Source organism: Rhea pennata, chromosome 2 (assembly GCF_028389875.1).
Source record: "Rhea pennata isolate bPtePen1 chromosome 2, bPtePen1.pri, whole genome shotgun sequence".
Taxonomy (NCBI): domain Eukaryota; kingdom Metazoa; phylum Chordata; class Aves; order Rheiformes; family Rheidae; genus Rhea; species Rhea pennata.
Window position 1 is genome coordinate 101,439,672 of NC_084664.1, and position 18,941 is coordinate 101,458,612.

Genomic DNA, 18,941 nt, shown 5'->3' on the forward strand with positions numbered 1-18,941 from the left:
TGTTGAAAAATAGTTTTCATTGCTTTTAATTGATATTTTATTGTAAGGTTTTTGTGTCTTTCATCTCTGAGTAGTGTTTTGTCTGGCTATTAGGCTTTAGTAAGAAAGGCATAATATACCTACTACTTATTGGTATGTAAGTAGTATATAGCAATGACAAAAGTATGCTCCTTGAGTTAATACAGTTGTCTGGTACAACACTGAATACCATTGTATTCATTGTAACTGCATTTTATATTCTTCTATTAGTGATTATTGTATCAGCTGTGAAGTGAACACTTTTACTGTAGTCGTGTCTTTGTAATTAACGTTTGGTTTGGGGGAGTCTGTGTTTTTGTGTAACTTCAGTGCTACTAAGTGAATTTCATATTAATTGTAGTTAAGTTTGTTTAGTCTTCCTGATTTCAGTGAGTTAAGTAGCCTTATAGAGGCTTTTGATGAGGGTCCCACAGAACACGTCCTTCAATCACATGGCTAAGTACCTAATTGCATATGCAGTTCTTCTGTTGTGCGTAAAGTTCAGAGAATGGTGAAGGCACGCAATTTACCTGCATGTAAATAGGTTATTTGTACAGCGTATACTGAGGATGTCTGAAGTTTCTGTTGTCTTTCTGGAAGCATTGTGCTTTACTGTCCGTGCTCTGCGTGGTGTATGTACACAATTCCAACCTAGCTCTATAGACTCATTGAGGTTGGAAGGGACCTCGAGAGGCCTCCAGTCCATCCTCCTGCCCAAAGTAGGGTCAGGAATGAGATCAGACCAGGTTATTTAGGGCATTGTCCAGTTGAGTCTTGACAAAGCTCCTCTTGATACAGCCTGAGTGTTGTTAGCCTTCACTGACTGTTGGGAGTGGGGACTGTTGACTCCTGTCCAGCTTTCTGTCCACCAGGACCTCCAGGTCCTTTTCAGCAGAGCTATTCCCTCACTGGACAGTCCTCAGGCTGTGCTCTGGTAGGTCATTAGTCTGTCCCAAGTGCTGGACTTCACATTTGGCCTTGTTGAATTTCAGGACGTTTCTGCCAGACCATTCCTCAAGGCTGTGTAAGTCCTTCTGAATGGCAGCCCTGCCGCTTAGTGCATCGGGCGTATCTCCAAATTTGATGTCTGGACACTTGCTGAGGGTTCCTGGTATACCTTCCTCCAAGTCACTGTTAAAGATATTAGGATAGATCTCTGATTTATTCTACTTGTAGCCAACCTATGAGTAGAGTGCAAACTGTTAACCAGTATCTTTTAAGCCTTGTAACAGGGGTTTTCTTACCATCTGGTAGTTCACCCACCTGGACTGTAACATAGATCAATTTAGATATGAAGATGCTATGAGAGACTTGAAAGCCTTGCTAAAATTAGGGTAGCTAGTATTCATTGCTTTTTGCTCATCTGTGAAGCCAGTCGTTTTATCATAGGAGGCAATCACTTTGGTCAGGCATGATTTAACCTTGGTAGGTCCATGCTGTCTCTTCCCAGTCACCTGCTTCTCCTTTATGTGCCCCAAACCAGCATTTAGGTGTATGTATGTTTGCAGATGCCGTGCAAGCAGACTAACTAACAACTGAAGTAGGCTGGACTGAGTTGCTTTCTTTCTCAGTGATACCTCAGACTTGGTAACATGTGCACAGCCCCTTTCCAGCTCATCTTCTCTGGATGCTTAATTGTTGCCCTCCTGTTGGTGACTTCGTACATGCTGGTCATGGATGGGACACCTGTGTTTTGGGATTGTGATGGTGTATGAGGAAAGATGTTTCTTAGAAAAAGGGATGTTGCTGCTAGAGTAATTCTTGCACTCTGTGTATTTGAGTATTTTGCAAGAAAGGGAGGTGGCCAAAGTCATTGTAAGTTTGCTAATTATATTGGTTAGATCATTATACTGGTGTTTTGTTCGTAGCCATTCGGCTTTGTCTTGGATGTTGCTTCATGGAAAAGGAATTATTTAGTTCCATAATCTTACTGGTAGCTTAATGATCAAAAGAAATACATATATGGATGCCAGTAAGTAGGCATGTGAAAGTCTTTATTTGTATTCTATTATATTGATACACATGTAAGATTTTTTCCACAGCCCTATGGGGTATTTTTTTCCATTTACTTACAATTTTGAGATTTTTTCCATTACTCATGTTCGGGGGGGGGGGGGAACCAAAAACAAATAAACCCAACAAATTCAATGTATTAAGACCCACATAGTAAAGCTGAAATTTGCTTAATTTGCATATACTAAGAAGCAAACTGATTTAGCCTGATTATATGGTGCTGAGCAATAAGTTAACAATAACTTTTTGGGGAATTTAGTATTTACCAGATTTTATCAGTGACACCATATGCTTTACTGAATCAGACCTTTAAATCTCCATCTTCTTTTGGTTATTGATAAGCATTGATTGTTCTGTATAGATCATCATATATCAAAATAATTTCATTGCGTGACTAAATGAAATAATTTCATTTAGTTTCTTGCAGTACAGACTTATACATTTTATTATTATGTATTATACAAACATTGCATTATTATTTAGGGTTTGAAAAACCTAGTGGGAGTCAAGTTTATAAATATGTTTAATGAAATATTTCTCCAGGACCAGTAGCTGAACTATAATATAAGAGTTACATCTTGCAGTTCAGAAATGTTGTAGTAACAATCCTATCAGTAGTGAATTAGTCAAAAATGTCTTTCATAATTCATTTTGAATGATGTGTGGAATTAACTTATATTTTTAACGAGATTCTATTAGTGTTTAATTTTAATAAGACTAGTGCTTTAATAAAAATAATATAGATTGCAAATAATTTTCAGTATTTTAACTTAATCCTAAAGTATTCCAAATTCTTAGTGTATTAATTTATTTTATTTTATGCTGAAGATTTCTAAACTGAGACTGATAAATGTGTATGGGGAGAAGTCAGATGCTAAAAGGTAAATGTTAACCTCTGTAGTAAATTTTAGATACATAAATTCTTTTATCTCTAATGCATATATTTCTTATATCTTAGGAATCTGTTTTTCATGCTTTAATTGTTTGGAAAGTGTAAAATCATTTTTTTTTCTTTTTGCTGAGTTTAATAAAACAGGCTCTATGAAAAAAGGAGTAACATGCAAGTATGACATTTGAAGATGGCCAAATGGATAAAGGGTATTTCACAATCAGCCTGTTCTGTACTTTAACCTGAAAGAAATAACCAAAGCTTGGGAAAGAGCAATTAAATAATTTTGTAATCACACGTGTTGCAGCAATAATACTGGCACGTATAAGTATGAAGGCTGGCTTTGCTGTGTCTTCCTGATATACAATAATACAGTTGTCTTCAGGAGGTTTGCTTGTGTAAGAAAAGACCACCCAACTGAGTAAGATCAAATGAATTTATCATAAGGTGAATCCATTTTCATGTGTCTCACTAAATATACTATGTGTATATATATACAAAAAGAATTTGAGATATTAACATCTGTTGTCAAACTACCTCCATAGAGATGAAAAGATTATTTTGTATATGTCTTTTCATGGTATTGAGTCATCTTGTTTGTTTTTGTGCTTTTCTTTTTCTGATTGAGATAGATATTAACTTTGGTTACATTGACTGAATTTCAACTTATGATTCTGTTCTGCTTGTAGCCAAATTTCCCCTCTAGTGTCGGTAGCGTAAGTAGCCTATCACTTACTGTTTCAAGCATTTTAAGTATTCTCCATGTTTAGTTTGTTGCATTTCAGAAATGTTTGAAATTATTCTTATTTGTAGATGATTGAGAACCCTGTATTTCAAAGTTATTGTACAGATCTTAATCTTTTTTGTAACTAAAGTTGTCACTTCTAAGAGATTTGCTGTGGTGGTCTAAATTTACAGCAGTGGTCTAAATTTGACATTATATGGAATACCATTGTTTAATAAGATCTGGTGTCATTCAAGTTCACGAAGAATAAGGTATTACTAAATAAAACTGGAGGGTACTCTTAAAATAAATTATCTTACTTCAGCTTCTGTCATAAAGAACAAGCCTAGCACATTTTCAGAAAAGTTCTTGTGGCTGCTGCCTTGACAGAAATTCATAATAAAGAGCCTGAAATAGGCAAGTGACTATTTCAGTCTCACAAAAGTAGTATCAGTTTAAAGGAGATGTTGAAAACAAAAATGACCTTCAGGGGAAACTGAGGCAAGAAATTAAGAGTCCAGATGGAACAGAATGAAGAGTAGAATTACTGTATGGCACATATATAGGATGTTTGTGGCTAGTGACAGAAAAATTACTTCTCCTTACAATACCATATTGTTAAAAAAAAAAAAAAAAAAAAAAAAAAAAAAGTCATGAGAAAATTCTCAATTGGTAAAAATGATGTAACCTGTATTGTATTTTATATATGGTCAGGCTGCAGTGCACAGAAGGTGAACAAGTGAGGAACAAGATACTGCTAGAGTGACTCTAAATGAGTAATACTTGATATTTTGTCAAGGTACCCTAACAACTGTAAGTATGTCTGGTACCAACCTATGCAAATACAAGTCCTATTTAGCCTGGCCTAACTATACTTCTGGCTGCATCATTATCTGCTTATATATTTTCCCCTTGTCTTTGGGAGAGTAGGTATGGTATGATCCATAAAACTTCTGTATTCTTATAAGAAATGATGTCATTTCTCTAGAACTGGCTATTTATGTTACACAGTTGCCAAAGTAAGTGAGATTTATGTACATTACTAATTGAATTTAAGAGTGAGTGTAAGTGAACTTTAATATATCCAGACTGATGAAATGCTCATATGCAGCAATGTTAAAAAGCAGTTGTGGTGGTTACTGTTACCCACTTTCCTTAACTTCAGAAACCTACAAAGTTTGCAGGTTTTTCAGCTTATGTTTTTAAACATCCTTACCAGATAATATGAAGCTGGTGGTTTGGGAGTGGGGACATGTTTTGATTTGGAGTGGTTTTTGAGTGAATATTATATACCTCAAGATCGTAAACAAGGAAAGTTTTTTTTTTTTTTTTTTTTTCCTTCCCTCCCCTTAGTAGTGATATATTTTCATTTGGTGATTGACACTAATTTTGGCAGATGCTCAAATAACAAAGTAGGAGTGGATTTACTGATAGATTTACTTGCTTAAAAATGGAAGTGCATTGAGCACATCAGATTTTCCAAAATAAGATAGTGATTAAAACAGTGCCTTTACCATTGTAAGGGCAAGTTTTATAATCTAGAATTATTGTAAGACTTTAAAATATCACCTATTAAATATTAAGGACCACAGCTGGGAAGTGTTAGCATAAAGAAGAGACTAGTGCTGTACACAGATCTTCTCCAGTGTGTTTGGGAGTGCACAGCTGCAGCTGCAGCATCTCCTCAAACTAGTCATAACCACTAACTTATGATAGCCAGTTTCCCAGTAAAACAAAATGTAATTATAAAACAGTTAAAAGTTGTCAGTATAACTTAATTGCTTGCAAACTGATTGGTCCCTTACAATTTCAGTATGAGATATTTTATGCAAGATGCTGCATTATATGAGAGACTCATTGCTTTCACTCTTGGATAGTTCATGTAACTGTTAAATGACAGTTTTTGATTTAAGTATCATGTACTCCAGAAAATAGCTTGTTTTGTTGTTGACAGCACTTTTTAGTGTTATGAGCCATTGTTGCCAAGAGCACAATAGGTGAATGAGATTTGATGTAAAATAGTAACAGGTTAGTTGGAATTGTTTTTTGAGATGCAAAAGTAAGAGTTTGGCAAACTGGCACCTCTGTATCTACTTTCTTAACTTTGTTTAAGATCATATGATAAAATTACTGAGTTCATAAATGATCTCTGAGTGCAGAACAAAATCCAGTTGCCTAGTATCCTGCCGGGCCCCAGTGAAGTGCAGCTTGGCAAAAACTGTACACTTCTGCGCTCCTTCTCCAGGGGATCCCAGTTTTTCTGGTTTTGGAGTTCTTCTGTTTTGTTTTGTTTTCAATGCCCATAGTCACTATGCAAACAGGTTCAGCAAAAGGTACTCCTTCCCTTTCCCCAGGGTTCCAGCTGTACTTTCTAGAAATATGAATTTGAATATCCTTAGGCAATAGGAGTCTCCTATGCTGTTTTGGTCCATTCCTCTGCTATGACAAGAACCAGGTCATGCAGTTTTTTAAATACAATGGTCACGTTGTTCATGGCTATCTCAAAAGTGGTTAGGTTTTCTACTCTCTTCTGGTTCTTGCAGAGCCTTATTGTTTTGATGTGAAGAAACAGCATTCTGACTTTCAGCTTAGATTTGTGCATGGGCAGTGTATGTTTTTTCTTTGCCAGCATTGTCATTTAGCATTATTTTTCATAGGCTTCACATTTCATGGCCTTTAAATCTTACCCCTGTGCAGTAGGCTCTTATTCCTCTCATCATCCTCACATCTGTTTTGGTAAAAAATTCGTGTAGTTAAGGCCAATTCTGGCTGTCCAGAATTGCATGCTCTATTCGATTGAGGTTATACCAGTGACTTGTATGATGACATTAATTCTTCCCTGTCTTGACTGGAAATAATCTCTCATGATACAACATATGAAATAAACTCTCATGTAGGCCTGTATTTGTCTTTTCTTTTTCTTTGCCGGATCACAGTGGTGACTCACAGTTACCCTGTGATCAAGTCATAGGCTGATCTTTCCCCTCAGTATCTTCTAAAATGATCCCTGGTTTCCCACATCCTGTGTGAGTATGCTCATCACAAGCTTATTGTTTAAAGGCAAGAGTGACCGCCCACTACAGCTGTTTAAAAAACAAAAGTTTACAGTAGTTTCCGCTCTATCTTGTGATAAGCCTTTCCACTGAATAAGATACAAGATTTGTAAGTTTGAGAGAGTCTACTGAAATAAGATCTAGAATGGCATCAAAATACCTCGTTACTGTATTTTGATGGGGTTTAGGTGTAAAATGGTGTGCAGCTGCTTAGCCATGGAGTATTTAGGATTGGAGTACTGTTTTGTATGACTGATGGCAGAACTTGGAAGTTCTTGAAGATCTTCTAAAATAAGAAAGGTGTCTGTTGTGATTACAAACTCCAGAATTAGATGGCAACTGAGAAGGGTTTCCAGAATTATAACATTGGATTTAAGTTCTGCTATCTACCTAAGCTTCTCCAGTAGGCTGTAAGTAATATTTTGCATATCATATCTGCCTTTATTCTGTCTTTGTGTAGGAGGTAAACCTGACTCCCATGTTTTGTATGCTCTTGTTGCAAGACCTGTGGGGAACTTACATCTTCACTATCTTTGCATTTTGTCTGGCCTAATACGACCTTCTCTTGGTTGGAGGCTCTGGGAACTATCATAATTTTAATGATTTGGTACATTTTCATTTTATTTTAATGACATTCACTTAACAATAAAAGTAGAATAGTTTGTCCTCACAGCTCAGAAGTGCAACTTGTTCAAGAATAAACCATTTTTGTGGCAAGTGCAGTGAATACTATCTTTTAAGATTACTTAACTGTAATAATATAATGGGAAGGCAGAATAGACTTTGAGGTATATTTTAGTGTTGAGTTCTGAAAGCAGATAAGCTGTTAATCTCCTTTCTCCTTATTACAACACGTGTTTTCTTAGGCTTTTGAATTTACCCCATTATTTTGTCACATTGCAAGATTTTGTTGTCTTTTTTTCTTTTGTCCACTGAAGAAGACACAAATGAATGCTGAACTACATTGAAAAACTATCCTGAAAAAACTAGTTGTTGACCTGACACATTCCTTTGTCTTTCTTTTAACATGAAATAAATGCTCCAATTTTCTTTTTAATGAAATGAAAAGAAATAATTCTGACTTGTATATGTATACTCTCATGTCCAAATAGATTTTTTTTTTCCTGAGACTGTCATTGTTCTCTTCAGTAGTTACTCTGTAATGATCGTTCCTATACTGCCTCTTTACAAAGCCTATATAAAGGTTGGGAAAGTTACAGCAGTACGTGACATAAGATTTAAATAAACTGTAGTGCACTAAAGTAGTTGTTAAAGCACATTGAAAGAAGCACACAATTACAATAATTGTAGCAGGATGATGTAAAGACTTAAGTGGTTTCTCATGCAGATTTCAGTAGCAGGATTGCTGCTGTTACTCATTAATTATTTAAAATTCCAAAGTACAACAACTCACAGCTTAGTGACTGTAACCTGCTGAGCCTCACATCTAATCCAATCAAGGCCAATATACTAGGCTAAAATTCCCTTTTCAAAGGAGATAAATTTATTTTTCGGATATATTATTCCCTTTCCCATTTACAGTTGACTTCAGCAATGAGTATTTTCTGCTTCTCTATTTGGAAGGGAACGTAGGCTATCATACCATTAAGGGAGAAAACCCCAATTTGTTGTAATATCTGTGTTGCCAGACTGGTATCCGTGAGCTCAAATAAATTGCTTCCCTTCAGCTTTGAAGTCAGTGTTCTCAAATTAGTTTACTGATTTAGAAGTAGAGGAATTTGTAAGGCTTTACTTAAGCTTCCTGAGGTGTCCGTCAGTTGCAATGCACATAGGAAACCTTTTCAAGCTGGAGAGTCATTTTGTTTGTGAGTATGCTAATAGGCTACAGATATTAACAGTAACCTGTTAGAAGGTAAAACAGATTTTTTCCTACTTTGCTACATTTATTAAGCACATTCACAAACTAAAAAAATTGAGGACTAAATTTCCATAAAGTCACTTAAAAAGAAATTGCTTTCAGAACATAATTCTATGCATGAACACTCAGGCAATCAGGCTAAAAATAGAAGGCAAAAAGGAGAGAAGAGCGTAACACAGAGTGAGGAATATGAGCGTTTTGATAAGGATACAGTTCTTCGCAGTGGAGGAGGAAAACCTGGGTTTTATGCATCTTTGGTACTGGATTTATGGGTGGGGAAGAGACCTAAGTTTACAGCAGTAGATTTAGCCAAGAGAATCGACTTGGAGTACGACAAAAAGTCAGAGCCTTTTGTAATAGATATTTTTATGCCAAATATAATAAAGGGGCATTTATAGGAAATCCACCTCTTAGTCCATCTGTACTGTAAACATAGCAACCACGTATGAAATCAGAAGAGAAGGAGAGGAAGGTGGGGCAGAGAGGTTTTTTCTTTCTTTTTTTCTTTTTTAGTTATTTAAATGAGATGTATGTAGTGGTTAAATGTTTTGTCACAGCAAAGTTAACGGTGTCTGGAGAGGGTGAATCATCTTCGTGTCCCATCTGTCAGTCTGCTGAATATGAAAAGATAAGAGCCAGCATACAGTGCCTTTGATTCATGTGCATTTAGAACTGCAGGTGTGCGTTTTGTCATCAGTCACTGCAGTGTGTTAATGAAACACTGATCATCAAAGTGGCTGTGTTCCCTGGGAAGCTTTAGATGACCTTCCTCACCTAGAACGGGAGAATATACGGTTCACCACTGGGAGAGAACTTCTCATTTTTTCCTCAGACTGCAGACGAGAAGAAAATTGTGAGTCTTCAAATATGTCTTGTTCTTGTTTTCATAGTATCTTTTCATTGTTATGTGAAAAGAGATGTTAGGTTTCCTCTGATCTCAGAGGACCTTAATTTCAAAAATGGAAAGTCGCTAACAAATAATAGTTCTTTTTTTGTTTGTTTGTTTGTTTTCTTGATTGCTTTCTGCTTTTTTCCCCATCTAGTACTGGTAAGGTTATTACTTTGGCCTGGAATTCTCCATAATTTGGAATTGAATTTCATTCTTCTCTTTCCTTTTCTGATGAATACTACACTTATGTTATATATTTCTGTGTATTGTTTGTTTGTTTTTAATATTTTAGCATTTAGGACAAGTTTGTGACTTTAGCTATGTCTTAAAGAAGCTAAGAAGTGGGGAAAAGCCACTGATGAGCATGTATCTGACTCTTTTCAGAAGATTGAGGAAAAAACAACACTTGTTCCTAGCTTTTACAGTCCATGCAGAAAACAAAGTTCTCCATCTTTCATTCATTCAAAAAAAATTTATAGGATATCTGAAAGGATGAAAAATGAGGGTGTATTATATGTCTGGTATGTGTTAGCATGTAGGTGTTGTATCAATCAATGAATGCTTTAAATGAATGCAATAAAATAATTTGTAATGGAGGATTATATATTGTCTGTTCAGAAGACCCAAAACATTGATCGTATATAGCAAGCTAAGTGAATTTGATTTTGGAGAATGAAATGAGAACAGGGGACTCTCTTATTTTGATATTAGGGCACAATTTCCTTTTTGCAGCAGGCTCAGAGGATGTGCGTGTTAGGCAACATAGTTCTCTTTGCTCACTGGTTTGTGAGTGAAGGCACATTGTGCTTGTGAATTTGCAAGGGAAATTCCTGTTATGTCAGGTGTCTGAGGTGTAGGTGTTGTGGTAGAAAAAAGGACACGATCAACAGGCCGCAGAGCTGGAAGGTGGGATGGTGTGATGGTGGGGCTCAGGAGTGCTAGGGGCACCCATGCATTACCCTAGAGCTCTGCGAACGGTTGCTAGCTCCCCTGTCAAATGTATTGGCCTTTTTCTTAAAGTGAAGATAATTCCTTGTGCCCCTGCAGGTGGATTGTCACACAGTTCACAATATTCCACAAATCTTTGTGTTTTGAAGTCAAACAGTGACCATGTGGTTAATACAATTTGATCGTAATTGTTCAAGGTTTGCATCAGGGAGTAAAGCATGGATATCGGTGTGTGCTAAATTATGTCAGGTGAGCACTTACCTGTTTACAAAGGGGAGCAGAAAAGGCTGTCGAGAAATTTGTTTTATATCTTTTCTTTATGGGGAGGATGGGGCTAACAGTCTTTCAGAAAGAGTGGAGTGAGTTGAAAAAAAGGAAAGAAGAGAAAAGCAAGGGAAGTCTAAGTTACAGTGTTTCAACTTTTTCATTATAATTGTTTTTAAAGATTATTATCCTTCTTGTAGGAGACAGGAAAAATGTGAACAAAGCAGTCAGAAAAGACTTTTAAAAAATTCTTGGGTCCGGTCTGCTGTGCTTAACCCATGACACTTTTAAGAAATAGCTTTCAACAGTGTTGTTTCACAGAATATCATCTACCCCAGGGGTATAGCCTTTCTGCTATGTCGTAATATTTGAATGAAATTATGCCAATTGTTGAATGATTTTTTGTATCCTTTGCAATGAGACACAAGGTGTAAGTAAACTACGGAGCAAGCACTAGGGAGTATAGATACTTTGATTCTTGCGTGAGTAGCGTTTCAGATCTTCCCCTGCCTCTTTGAGAGGCCAAGGACAAATTTCTATTATGGAAGGCACTGTATAAATGTAACTAAATATGTGTGTCAGTAGTGAACTCCTGTGGCTTCTCTGATTAAAAAATATATACATATATATATATATATATATGGTCACCGCTAAAGTCCTGGTTTTGATCGTTCACATGACTGGCACATGTTATTCCAGATATACCATGTTACTTTATCCTTTTAGAAAGGGTTGCTCAGAGAAGTAACGTTGTGTAAGGCAAAAGCAAAGTATGGTGTGATCTAACAAGTATTACACGCTTTCATGGGTAAAAAAAATTAGATTAAATAATGATGAAACTTGTAAGGGATTTAAAGTGTTACATTTTATGAAATAATTTAACAGTTGAACTAAGAGGGCAGGATTCCTAGGAAGGAATTTGCCCGTGAGGCGGGTTACCTTTATTACGTGGTTGACTGCATCTGTCACTGAAGTATCTGGCTGTAGCTACTTGTGAAATTAGTGCTAGGGTGCTCACCTGATCCATCTGGAGATTCTTCTTCAGTATGTAAGAGTACAAAATTACTACAATAAGGGAATTCTGAATAAACAGTTTACGTGTGCCCAGTATCTTGATCTGTTCTCAAAGAAGGCTGAAGTGCAGGCTCTTTCCTTCTAAAGATATGTATCACACTGAGAGCCTAAAAACACTCAAACATTTGCAACTATGTGACAGCCAGTGCTAAGGTACATTTCAGCTTGCTTCCCAGCAAGCTGCATAACCTGGACCTGACACTGGAAAATTTTTTTTTTTAAGTCACTTTGAGTAAGCTTGTAATTGGAACGTTACAACAAAGTTAGAAGGCTGCCAAAATTAAATAGAATTTGTCCATTGCTTAAAGGTAATTTAGTTCTTTTTATTTTGTCTAATAAAATAAAGATATAGTAATAAAATATTGTTTTTATTTGGAAAAGAATATTAATTAATGTGCCAGGAAAAGTTTTAAATAAATTCCTCAAATGTTTTTATTTTCTACAGTGATTCTTCCCATGAATGAGTAATACCATAAGCACTTGATAATTGTATCTAGTATTGTAGCTCCACACCATTATTCACTGACATCAGTCAGTGGTGAATATGTATTCCTAGACAAGATAAAAATTATGATCTGATACTTGTAAATATGTAAGTACTTGCATACCTTTATTATTATGAGTAGTTCTGTTGAGTCATACACTTAAGTGTGTGGGAGGAGGTAGGATCTAACCCTTATTTTACATAACTAAATTGCTTTTTGAGGGTAACGCTTAATGCATTTGCGGCATCCTGTGATTTACCTTTATGGATTTTAAACATAGGTAACCATTAATGTTCAGTAAAGGTTCTCTAGGTAGATTACTCTTGTAATTCCTGAATTGTTATGATTCACTAGTTGTCACTGTAAACTAGCTCCTGGGTTGAAATTTGTGTGTTTTTAGAATATAGAAAAATTATGATGTTCTATTAGATATTATAGGAGGAAAATAGACACTCTTTAGTGTCTAGGATTACTAGTATTAAACTTTTTCTAAGGGTCCCTTCAGGGGAGGGAGAAAACTCAGATTTTCAGTTAAAGCTGCCTAACTTGAAAAGAGTAACACCACTACCTTTCTTGGTATATTCAGAAACCTTTTTTTAAAAAAAAGTTTTCTGCCATTCAGTAAGACTTCTAATTTTAAATCATAATTTAAACCTTTTTACAGGATTGTGTGGGGAGGGGAGGTAAAGATGATTAGATCCTCTTTTTTAACTATAAATACCACTTAGTTTCAACAGATGGACTGCAATGGAATAAAATAATCATGTATGTTTACAAACCCTTGTTTCTAATCAGCTGTTCCGTTGGAGAGAAGTAAGTTGCTGTGTACAGCTTGGAGGCCTGAGTCACTAATTCACACACAGAGGTTGTTGGGTAGCAGAAGCATTTTCAACTGGGCCCTCGATGCTGTTAAATCAGTTTGTTCACGTGGATTGTCATTTCCTGTGCCTCTAGGACAGTTTTACTGTACTGAAACCAGCAGGTTTAACAGGGAATTTTATAGGTGGACAGGTACGATATTAGGATCCTCGCAGATCCACTTGTGACTTAAGCTCACATGTCAGATCTTTCATCTCACAGGAAATATGAAACCTTCTGTGCTTCATCAGGAAGGTTTAGGACAAATACTGTTGGTGTGGTCATAAGCTTGGTCTTGTGCTCAGGCCTGTTTTGGAATCTTGCTGTTTGAAGTGATTCATGCCCAGCTCAGTGAGGGTTATGGCAGTTCTACAATGCTTCCAGAGCAGTTTTGTTTTTCGTTATTTTAGAGCTTCATGGCTGTTTTTGTGGCTGTTTATCTATGCTAAAGCATGCATGGATTCCTATGCAAACAAGAATGTTGGTCAGCTGAATGTCATTTGTTAATGACTGCTAGAAAAAGCTTCTTGAATATATACATAGCTGCTTATTCTGGCATTCTACATGTTATGAAGGTGACTAAAAAGAAAATACAAATCTTCTTCCCTGGCAGATTTTTTAAATAGTTGGCTACACGTTTCTACAAAGATTATACAGTGAGTAATCCAATTGAAGTTACTCAATTCATTGCTTACAGATAAGAACATATATGAGCTGCGTAGTGTGGTCTTTCTAGAACAGTAAGAATTATAATCAGTCTTTAAGACTTAGCAGCAGCTGGTACTTCCTCCTGAAAATGACCCATGTTCTCCAAGTTTAATCAAGTTAGGAGGCCTTCTGAGTAAGTGTAAAGAGAGAAGTTAGGTCTTTTTATCTGTTGCTCTGAATTATTTTAATGGTTATATACCTTGTGTATACGTATGTTTTCACTTCCTAATCAGATGTCTACAGAATACTTTGCACTATGCATTTCTACTTTTAGGTCACTTCAGATTTTTTGGAAGTTCTTTTTTCCCCAACGAATTAAATTGCAGTTTTCTCCATTTAATAGGTAGCATGAAGAATTCTATGACTTCTAGTAGCAACTATCTGGTTGCTTTTGTCCCTTTGAAAGGTAGCTTTATCTCAATGTGAGGAATTTGTAGCAAGCATGTATGGCAAATTTATCATCTTGTGTTTAAACATCTGTGTTCATTTATGCATGAAAAAGATGAAGTAAAATCTGGTTGAATTAGTGTTTACTAATACAGTAATGTTTACTAGTGTTTCTAGATATGAAGTGAGAATAAGAAGAGTAAATCATGAATTTTATCACATGTTGTCCCTGTGACATATTCAAAATAGTACAGGAAAAGGGAGTGCAGATTTATGGGCTTAATTAATTTTTAGTTTTCAGCATTTTAGTCTCTTCATATAGAAAAACCTAATACTCAGCCCATATGTAGGTGAATAATGTTATGCTTTTCCTTCCACCAAGCATTTTTATAAATTCTATTCCATATGTGATTTATTAGCATTAGCTGTCTTTCAGTGTACCGTTTTGTGTGTTTCTCTTTTTCTCTTTTTTCTTTTTTGCTTTGTTTGTGCAGATGTTTGAGGAGAAAATCAGCCTTTCAGCTTGTCATTGGCAGCTATCTAGGTTGTAACATAACAGAAGTGTTTTGTTTATTGTTTTTGTTTTCACTGTATGTTATGAAGCTAACAGGTAATTTTCAACATTTATCTGCATAGTTTCACATTGTGGTACAAAAGCATTGTTCGTGTCTGATACCTTTTTCCACCTTGGTAGTGCAGAATTGGGATTCTGCTGTGCTCAATGTTTCAGGGGAACAGGTGGTTGTTCCCAAAGCTTTACTCAGAAGAAACCAAGGAGAGAAAGATGAGGCAGGACAGAGATAAGAATACTAGTTTGCAAGTTTTGTGCTAGCTCCGCTGTCTGTTTTCTTAAATATATATTGTAGTTCAAGTTTGATAGTTGTTTCTGTATATGACTGGAAAAGGAACGCTTGGAACCCTTAGATGCCTATCTGAATGTTTGCTATAGCTTTGTATTCCATTTGATGTTTTGCTTATGTTGCCAAGTAGGCAATGTCAGGGGTGAGCTGTTGCTCGTCTTTTGTAGAGGAAAGGCCACTTTGAGCTAGTCCAGCTCAGGAATCTAGTGTACATGCATTTGTTTGTATTTTTCAGGATAATTTTCTTAGTTTCAGGAAAACATGAATTGTTTGTGCTGATTCTTTGGTTGTTAACAATTTTAAAGACTATATATTTTTTATCCTAATCTTTTATAGGATGGATAGCACTGTTTTAAAAATCTGTTATTACAGTTTGCCAGTAAACACTACCTGGTGTAAGCTTAATTAATGGTTTTTAGTTTTTCTTTTGTGAGACCTCAGAAGCAAATACCAGGGGCGAATTGTTCAACAGATAGAGCAATGTATGACAGTCATTTTTAGAGTGAGTGGAATTCAGTGAATGGTGGATTTGGTATTGTAGCACCTCATTCCTTTGAAACTTTGAATCTGAGGATAAAAACTAAACAGTTCTACTAATCTCTCCAAAAGTTCAGTTAAGAGACATGGTAGAGTTACTTTTGATAAAGCACACGTTTCTGTGGAGGAAGATCATAAGTAATCAAAGTCTCTATCCTTATGAGTATCCTTTGGTACACAAATGCACCCAGGTGGCTGGGGGATTATTACACTTGTTGGAAAACACAGTTATTAATGAACAGCCTGGAGTTCACACATTTTCTACAATAATAAAGGTCTGTTGTCCTTTTCTCCCAAACCTTTGCATAAGATTGTACCTAACAAAATAACTTAGCGATCTGATAGTGAGAGGGTTATGCAAAGGTTTCTGACACAAAGCTTTTATAACACTAGGTTTATAATACTATTGCAGAGTAATGAAATAATACTGTTAGCCCCAGAAACTGAACTTGATGGCTGAAAGTTCGGTCCATAATTCTGAGAAGAAAATGTCAGCTTGGTACTTCTTTTTCTATACAGTTTTAAGTTTTGGGGCTTTAAATGCTTCCTTGCATTACATTTAGATCAGCTGAAAGCAACAGTGTGTATGAGGTATAAAAACATACACTCTATGAGAAGAAATATGTAGCATAACCAGAAGTATCAACCAAAAGCTGAAATTCGTGAAATATTGTGGTTGAACCTGCATCAGGTCACTTAAAGCTGAGATACAACAGGATGAACCAGAAAATACAAAGAAGGGCTTGACACTCCATTCTTATGCAGTTGGCCAAAAAGTGTATGCGTAGAGAATATATCTCACCTCCACAGCAAATTACTAGCAGTTCAATGTGGTTTTTTTCCCCAGTAATTGGTGTTTATATAATAGCTAATATGATTTTTAAAGAATTTGTGATCTTTTATAAAAGCTTGAAGATACAGATCAGTTGATAGCTATTACAATGTTTTGGTATTTTAAATATAACTTTGAAAGAGATGGCTTCTACCTAATTTCTGCTGCAGTCTTGGTTTATGTGCAGATTTCCTATTAAACTTACCTTCTCTGTTTTTCTTTTTCTTTTTTTTTTTTTTTTCCGTTTTAGCAGAAGGAAATCTTTCTGTTGTTTAGATTTGCAAAACAGATCGGATAAGTATTTTTTTACTGAGCCTTTTAAAGATCTTACTTTGAGCTGTAAAAATTCTAGTTGTACAAGAGCTATCCTTTTGTGTCATATAAAATTTAATTAGTGTTACAGTATAAATGTTTCAGTGTTGGTTGCAAAAATACTGTTTTGGTTTTATTTTTCAGAATTTGAAGTTCTGGTGATCTGTCATGGGGAACCATGTAGGAAAGCGAGAACATAGCACTGAGAAGCCAACCAAGGTAAGAGTGGAAAATACAAGAGGCAGGGCTATTTGAGAAATAGACAGGTTATCAAACTCATATTATGTAGTATGTAAATAGTATTTATGTTGTTTACAAAATTACTTTCACCGTTACTCTTCTACAGTTGTTTATTATAATATACTTTAAGAGGAGAAGGTTCTGTATGAGAAAATGAAATTTGGATTTTGCTGAGCTGGATATAATGAGAGATGTGGTGTTTTCATGCTTCAGATGTGTATCGGATAAGAAGCTTCTCAGTCATGGTGAAAATGAACCTAGTGAGCTTTAGAAGAAGGCAACAGCAGCAATTTTTAAGGAAAAAATTATCTGAATAACATTCTACTTGTTGACAGCTTTCTATTTCGGCCGTGATTGGCTATGGCTAAATATTAATCCATAAGAAAGGAACTTCATGAAGACATTTAAAATAAGAGAATCATAAAGAAAAATTTTTTCCATTTTGAGTGATATGGTTTTAAAATCTCCTCCCCAGTAAAAAGAAAAAAAATGTCAAAATGTTAATTAGAAGTTGATACTGCTTTTCAGGCCTCTTCTGACACTGTATTTTGTGTTATATATTTTTGACGCTGTGTATTGCAGGAGACAAAGGCTGTTTGCCTTGTAATAATACCTTATTTTTTTGTTTTTCTAAGTTGTACAGAAATAATGTTTACAGAGGTCCTTACTATAAAAAGTTGCTTCTTGTTACTAGCTGTTTCTAACTTTCTTCTTCCCATCTCTTCCCAAAAATATCAGTTAACAGCCTGAGCCCACACTCTAGATTCTGTGCTTTGTATGGAGGAATACAGGTGTTTTGCTTTGCAGTGCCACAGATAAGCAGCCAACCCCAAAAGGTAAACAGGCTGGAAATTATATAGCTACTAGCTCTTTGACATCTCCTTCGGGGAGGCAGAATGTTGGAAAATAGGTAAGCACACTGGAAGGAAGAAGGAGAAAACAGGAGGATCAGAGAATGATAGGCTACATGTGTTTCTGTTTTGTGTGTGTGCAGTGCATTACAGAATGGTGTTGTGGCCCTAAGGTTCAGTTTTAATGCAAAAAGTAATGTGTGCCCTGTGTTGAGGTCATTACCTCAAAGCTTCTGGTTACTTCCTTTCCAGGAAATGGTGTTGTCATGATCCAACCACATCAAATGCACCAAACAGATACCTTTAGCCAAATATTTCAGTTCTTTTCTGATCAAGTTTGTGAGATCCTGCAAATGTAATCTGGCAGGTATTCTGAGCACAACGGGCTGTTGTGCAGTGTGTATCCTCTGCACAAAACCTGCTCAGAGAAATACATCATAACTTTTCTCCCACTTTAGGATCACATGTGTCTGACACATCTGGGTGACAGATTGATGAGTTGTCTGGCACGTAGATCCTCAAAGTAGAAAGGCTTCTTCAAAGGAATAGCGATAGCAATAGATGTAGATCCTGCAGTGGTGAGCATAAGGCAGGTGAGCATGAATCTCACAACTAATACACGAGACAGATCATCAAGGAAATGGATTGTCTGGATTCTTTGTTTTGCCCAACTAGTCCATAAAAAATGCTGTTTCTGCAATCAAAATGGCATTTATTTACCTAAATATTTCTGAAGGTGGAATGTATTTTTCTGTAGTAGTACTCTGTCTCTCACTCATTGTCATGTAAAAATAAAACAGAAGACCAAACTGAAAAATAGGAAATGCTTTATCAAGATCTCCCTTTATGCACATAGAACAATAATAATGTTGCAAGAAATGATAGGACCACAGATTTAAATCAGGAAATACATGGTTAAGGTGCTACTATGTATTGTGTACAACCGGTCAATCTTGATTCAGTTCTTACAGGCAGTAGTAAAGTTCTTAATGTTAGTAGTAACCATAGGTGATACTTTTTTTTTCTCCTTTTAAACTAAAAACTATTCTCGTTGTTCAGCTGCATAACTGCAATTAAAATTGTTTTCCCAGCAGTCTTGTAGTATGATATGGGAAACAAT

The 18,941-nt window shown here is 35.9% G+C and overlaps 1 protein-coding gene across 2 annotated transcripts in view; it reads left to right on the top strand.

The window, feature by feature from the left end:
• MBP (myelin basic protein) overlaps positions 1-18,941 on the top strand; it is a 122,831-nt gene that overhangs the window by 8,224 nt on the left and 95,666 nt on the right. For both annotated transcript variants that reach the window (XM_062570053.1, XM_062570054.1), the window contains one exon: positions 16,875-16,949. In XM_062570053.1, the coding sequence (XP_062426037.1) occupies positions 16,899-16,949 (51 nt within the window). In that variant the 5' untranslated portion in view covers positions 16,875-16,898. Of the gene's footprint in view, positions 1-16,874; positions 16,950-18,941 lie in introns of those variants that run through there.